The sequence below is a fragment of the Hemibagrus wyckioides genome, linkage group LG07 (genome assembly GCF_019097595.1).
Source record: "Hemibagrus wyckioides isolate EC202008001 linkage group LG07, SWU_Hwy_1.0, whole genome shotgun sequence".
Taxonomy (NCBI): Eukaryota; Metazoa; Chordata; class Actinopteri; order Siluriformes; family Bagridae; genus Hemibagrus; species Hemibagrus wyckioides.
The window spans coordinates 8,244,640-8,251,265 of NC_080716.1; the positions used below are offsets into that span (position 1 = coordinate 8,244,640).

A 6,626-nucleotide genomic window follows, 5' to 3' on the forward strand; every position below is an offset into this window, starting at 1 on the left:
ATTATCTAATCTTAATAGGTTCTGTTCAAGCCCAGTAGCATGACTTGGGAAGAATAGTCCACTGCAGCAATAGACAGGCCTCAGTGTTGGGTTAACGCATAGATTTCCTAGACCAGAGATTAACAAATAGGAAGTATTGATAAGCATGCATTTGAATCTGACACACGTCCAGCGTGAGCAGTGCGGATTTTGCAAACAACACAACATATAGACATTTAAGTCTCACGTGGGGGACAAAAAAAACAGCTGCGTCACGGCTCTCACCAGAACACGATGTTCGTCGCTGCAAAGGTGGCGCAAGTCTTCACCAGCCTTTTCCAATTCATCAGAGTTTTTCGGCAACACGTCGGCGGCGGGGTGATTGATGACGGCCGCTGGGTTCCTGTAGCCTCTTGATCCGCTTTCTCCGCCATCGCGCACCCTGACTGAGCTCGCGCTCCTCCCCGCGAGCGCGTGCACCCAGCGACAGCTGCTCGCGGCTTTGTTGTTGTTCTGCCGCTGACGTCATTCGGAGACTTGTCACGCTTGCTCTTGGGATCCCACTCCTAGTCGTCCTGCCGGCTCTACCTGCCGTGGATTATTCCGTAATTATCAAGACTATTTTCAGCAAATAGTGTCAGGTGTACGCACTCTCACATTAAAAAAAAAAAAAGATTTAAATATTTAAAGATTTTTTAATGTACTGCTCTCACGTTCAGACTGTTACCTTAGGCATGTAAACAATGAATGTGTGAAAATGGTGGCATGTCAATAGCTCTGTCTTAAAGGTGAGGTTAATTTTTTTTTTTTGCATGCATGCATGCATGCATTCATTCATTCACCTAACCAGTGGGTCCAGAGCTTATCTGGGAACAATGGAGGCAAGATGGTAATACAGACTGTAAGGGATGCCAGTCCACTGAAGGACACCAGGCACACACATGCACACACATTTATTCAGAACTAGGGCCAATCCCCCTACTAGCATGTTTTGGGAGGTGGGAGGAAATGTGGAAACCTACACATTCACTAAAAGAACATGCAGAGAAACTCCACACAAACAATAACCCAAGCTCAACATCAGCGACATTACTTACTGCACCACTGTGCCACCCTAAGTTGTAATATTTATATTTTTGTAATAGTTTTTTCTCACATTTTGCTAACTGTCAATAAAAAATATTTACTCTGAGGGAAACAGGAGCTAAAACAAATTATATGGGCAACCATCATCTAACTAATCACCACAAAGTGGCATCTTTATATCTACCAATCATGTTTGGATTTTAGTAAATTCTATTTTTACTGTACTTGTAATGTTGTAATGCTATTCTTAGTGTATTTAATTCCTGTTGATTCTATTGTTATGACGTGGGCAGTCGATAAAACATTTCACTTCATAGCATACCATGTATATCTTTTTTAAGGGTGCAAACAGTGGACATCATAGTGTAATATATATAATTATCGTGTATATATAAAGAGTATAATAGCATAGTTTATATATAAAATGAAACGTTTCATAAGTTTCAAAAGTTACAACTAAAATGAAAAAGTTTTTAAATGTTTATATTCCCTTTTTTTCCATTTACCTTACATTTAGATGTGTCAAATTTATTTATTTTTTCAGAGTATTAATTTCTTTTATTAGATTTTTTAGAAATATGTTCAAAGCAATTACAAACTTAGCATTCCTGATATTATAATATTACAGGATTATCTGTAATCTGTATTGAAATATCCCCTGTTTGTTTACCGTTTTTGTAATCCTTTTATGTTTTCAGCCAGTATGTGAAATGATCACACATGATAGATTCTAAATAAAAGGTGTCTTCCAGAGTCAGCACAGAAGACAGAACAAAAGAGGCATAACCCATTTTTTTCTGAGCAAACAGTAGACACTAATGAACTGGCTAAATATCCAGGGCAGTTTTCAGTGCAGGATCCTGCTAAAAAAAATTAATTCCTCAGCTGTACTCTCTGTCATTATTAAGCAAACATTTGGGAGGTTCCTTGAAATATTTTAAAATGTGCAGAAAGCATTACAACAAAGAAAGACAGAAAGAAGAAACAAAGCAGATCATGACAGTAATAACCGTGCCAGAATGGGGCATGAAGACCCTAATTGGACTGAATTTCACATGCAACAATAGGCCTGGCTAGAAAATTCCAGGCCTGATTTTACAGGACCTGCTTTGTTGCTGCTGCATTTGTTCTCTAGTGCTGTGTTAACAGTTATCCTTTCTGTGACAAGCCTCTCTCCCCAGGCTTCCACACAGAGAATGAAACTCTCCCTACATCAAACTCTTGTAAGAAAAAACTCCCATTTTTGCGTGTGACCCTGAGTTGGTAAAAGTTTTGGCGCAGTCTGTCAGGCATCCAGTTGTAACATAGTAGCTACCTTGAGACTATGTTCCCAAGTCTATGCAAGAACGCTGAGACCAGCAAGAGATGATGAGCAAACTACCAGAGGAAGTGGCGGATGGTTTGAGCACGGAGGAGCTGGAGTGTAAAATCTGCTATTCTGCTTACAATCTTTCCAGTCGGCGACCAAAAGTGCTTGAGTGCTGCCATCGTTTGTGCTCCAAATGCCTGGCAAAAATCCGCAATCTGGGTGAGTCACCTCCGAACTCAGTGGTCTGTCCTTTCTGCCGCTATGTTACTGATCTTCCTGGAGAAGCTGGTGGCAGTCTACCGGATGACTACAACTTGGTGACTGTGCTGTCCATCCAAAACCAATACCTGAAGGGGAGCCAGGGTGAGATTTTGCTCACTCCCAGACATCTAAATTCTCTGGTGGGTCATTCAGCATCGGCAACGCCTTCGTCTCTGTGCTCCAACTATGTGGTCATCACTATTATGGAATCACCACAGGAGCGTGCCATTTCAGCAGATCACCGCTCCTCCAGCCTGGACTCCATGGCCTCAGTGACACGACGCTGCACAGTGTGGAACTGTATGACGATGCTGTGTCAGGCATTGGCCAGAATTCTGGTGTGGGTCGTGGGGCTTTTGTACTTCAGCTCTTTGCCAACAGGTATCTACTTACTTATCATGCAGAAGACCACTCTAGGAGTTCTGCTGATCAGTTTAATGCCTGTCAGCCTGGTCATCGTCATAGTGTATGGAATGTGCCAGTGTGTGTGCCATGAGTTTTGGGACTGTTCACGTCCACCTTAAGGATCAAAACATGGATGTCTCCTTCTCTCTGTGGACATAATGGACTGACAGGTTATTGAAAGCCTCAGTTCTCAGTTGGCAAAATGAACAAAACGAAAGTTTTACTTTAGAATATAATTTCTAACTATCTCTAGAATTCATGTATCTTTATACCACAATACTTACGAATTCTCAATCTGAAGATGCTGATTACCTTTTTAATGGTTGTTATTTTACAGCTCTGACTGCAGTTCTGGCTGTAAATTATATGGCAGGTTTATTGTAAATGCACACTTTCTAATACATTATTATTTCTAAAGTAGTATCCAATAGACACATTGTGCTCCATAATCTGAGACTTATAATAAACTGATTTAAAAAGTGTTTTAAAAAAGTGCAGCATGCCCTTAATTAATGAATGTTATCATTTTCAAACTGCTGTGGTATTAGTAAACTTCAGGGTTTGCTGTCACAGAAATATAATCCATTTCAGATGTTAATGGTTAACATATATATGCACTTTATTTGTTTATTATGAACACCTTTATTATAACACTTCTGCAGTTATCTCTAATCAGCAAATCATGTGGAGCAGGTCAAAGAAAAATCAGGTCAAGTGCTTCTGTTAATGTTTAAAATCCAAATAAAGGAAAACTGTGATCATTGTGACTTTAACCATGTCATGGATGTTGATACCAGACAATGCTGTTTTGAGTAGTTCAGAAAATCTCATCGTCTGTTGTGTGTGAAATCCCCAGGAGATCAGCAGTTTCTGAAATACTCACACCAGCTTATCTGGTACCAACATCCATGCAACGGTTAAAGTCAGAGAGATCACATTTTCTCCTCATCCTGGTGTCTGATGTGACCAACTGAAGCTCTTGACTTGTATCTGCATGATCTCATGCATTGTGCTGCTGCCATGTGATTGGCTGATTAGATTATGGCATTTGTTTAGATAATGGCACATGACCTATGCCAATGACCAGTTTATAAACTTTATTTAATCTCAGAATTCCAGTGAAAGAAATTGTAATGTTGTTTTTGAAATATATAAATATAAATACATTTTCTATTGAATTAATAGGCCTAGTATTTCTTTTAGTATTTGTTTGTTTATTGTGTAATCAGGGACATCACTTGATTCACTAATGAAAAATATGCCACTGGCAGTTTCTTTAGCCTTTGTTATGGATGTTTTTGTCATTTTTGTGGGAATATTAAACATGAAAATACATGTGTGAAACATTTTGATTTTATTTAGGCCTTAAAGCCACACACTTTAATCACTGGTGCAATTATTAAGACAGCTGAAAGTCTATCTCGCTTAAATTACCTCAGTTCAACTACCCTATTTATTCTTGATAGACATGCAGTCACCTCCAAAAGTATTGAAATAGCAAGGGCGAATCTTTTGTTTGGGATTGAAGTTGAAGCCCTTGATCAGAATTTCAGCTTTCATTTGCTGATTGATTGATTGATTGATTGATTGATTGATTGATTGATTTATTTATTTATTTATTTATTTATTTATTTATTTAATTCATTCATTCATTCATTCATTCATTTATTGCCTCAAGAACATGGCACTTTTGGTGGCAGACCACCCATTTTCAAAGTGAGCAAACGTATAGGAATAGATCATCTTAAAGTAAATTAAATAGCACTTAATATTTGGTTGCATATTCTCAGCATGCAGTAACTGCATCAAGCTGGGACCCTCTGGCATCACTACACTGTTACACTCTTACATGCTTCTTTGAGTTGTTTGACAGCATCGGAATTAGTTTGTTTTGGTTGGTTTCTCCCTTCAGCCTCCTCTTCAGGTGGTGAAATGTTGCTCAGTTAGGTTAAGGTCTGGTAATTTTTTTCCCCTGATAAAGTCCTTTGTTGTATTGTGGAATGCATTACTCTGCAAAAATGTTTTTTTTTCTTGTGATATGGCCTCTATGTTTCTGCTCTGATGAGGTTGTTGTTTTTACGCATTTCTTCACAGCTCTCACAATGTTTGTCATCACCTCTTGTTGTTTTCCTTGACCAACACGTCTGGTTGTTGGTGCACCAGTGGCTTCTTTCTTTTTCAAGACACTACAAATTGTTGTACTGATTATACTAAATGCTTGTGCAATCATTATTTCTAATTTTCAGCTTTGAAATAGCTTTATTTTCTACCCACACACAGCTCTCATGTCTTCATGAAAGTTTATCTTTTTAAACCACAAATGCAATAAATCTAACTGAGCACACCTGGGAAAAAGAACCCCCTGTCAGTCACAAATGGCAAAATAGTTAAGGCTCTTGGTTACTGATCAAAAGGTCAAGGGTTCAAGCTCCACCACTGCCAAACTGCAACTGATGGGTCTTTGGACAAGGCCCTTAACCATTTCTGCTGCAAGGGTGCTTTATCCAACTTCCTAAGATAGGATATGCAAAGAAAAGGATTTCACTGTGCTCTAAAGTATATATGACAAATAAAAGCTGCTTCTTCTCCTTAAATTGTTTAATACATCTACATGTAAATATCTGAAAAGTGATGACATGAAAACTGAAATTCTGATCTATCATCTCATGCATTTGGTCTCAAATGTCTTGGGTGCACAACAAAAGCAAACTAATAGACTTTGACATCCCAATACTTTTGGAGGGGATTGTACGAACTGGCCATTCAGGATGTATTCTTGATTTGAGTCAAGTGTTTTAGCAATAGGATCAAGATCTACCAAGCCCCTTACCAGGATAAACCAGGTATTATTGTGATGAACCAGGTTTATTTTGAGATTAATTTATTTATCTCACATATTGTCTTCATATAAGGAAATCACATTTTGCTTTGTGTTTATACTGTCAAAAGATCCTCATATGGAGATTGTTGTGTGTAATATTTTTTTTTAAATTGCATGTTAATTGAAGACATTCAGCAATTTTCATACTGAGTAGATTTCACAAGATCTCTGAAGGTGTGCTGCGCTCATTCTTGGTCCATTTTTGCAGTGTGTCAGGATGCATTATCCTACTGAAAGAGACTACTGGCATTAGGGAATAGCACTGAAGAGATGTATTTCGTTGGCAATAACTTTAGGTATAGGTAGGTGTTAAAGTAACATCCACATGAATGTCAGGAACAAAGGTTTCCCAGTAGAACATTACTCAGAGTATCACACTGCCTCTGAGGGCTTGGTTTCTTCCCACAGTGCATCCAGGTGCCCTCTCTTCCCTGGGGAACCGAGGCACACTTATCCAGCCGTCCAAATGTTATTCCCTTCACCTATCAGTGGTTTTAAGATATGGCTGTTATATTAGTGGCATCGTAGCCCCTTCACTCTTACAACATTTTTAGTATCAGTTACTGACAACAGAATATTCAAAGATGATTGGATAAAGAAGTATCTATTTATTTTCCTTGTGTCACATTCAAAACTGTTGTGTTCATGGTGCTAATCAAACTAAGAACAAAAAAAAAAATCAAATTGTCTTATTTATAGCCACTA

The 6,626-nt window shown here is 38.5% G+C and overlaps 2 protein-coding genes across 2 annotated transcripts in view; one reads left to right on the forward strand and one right to left on the reverse strand.

Annotated features, from left to right (window-relative positions):
• Positions 1–498, reverse strand: part of retreg1 (reticulophagy regulator 1) — a 15,498-nt gene extending 15,000 nt beyond the window's left edge. The window contains exon 1 of the mRNA XM_058395982.1: positions 265–498. Within this exon, the coding sequence (XP_058251965.1) occupies positions 265–413 (149 nt within the window). The 5' untranslated portion in view covers positions 414–498. The remainder of the gene's footprint in view (positions 1–264) is intronic.
• Positions 499–1,623: 1,125 nt separating this feature from the next.
• On the forward strand, positions 1,624–4,222 carry rnf182 (ring finger protein 182). Its single transcript, XM_058395533.1, has one exon. It carries the CDS (start codon positions 2,431–2,433, stop codon positions 3,157–3,159), a length of 729 nt encoding a protein of 242 aa, XP_058251516.1. The 5' UTR covers positions 1,624–2,430; the 3' UTR covers positions 3,160–4,222.
• The last annotated feature ends 2,404 nt before the right edge of the window (positions 4,223–6,626 follow it).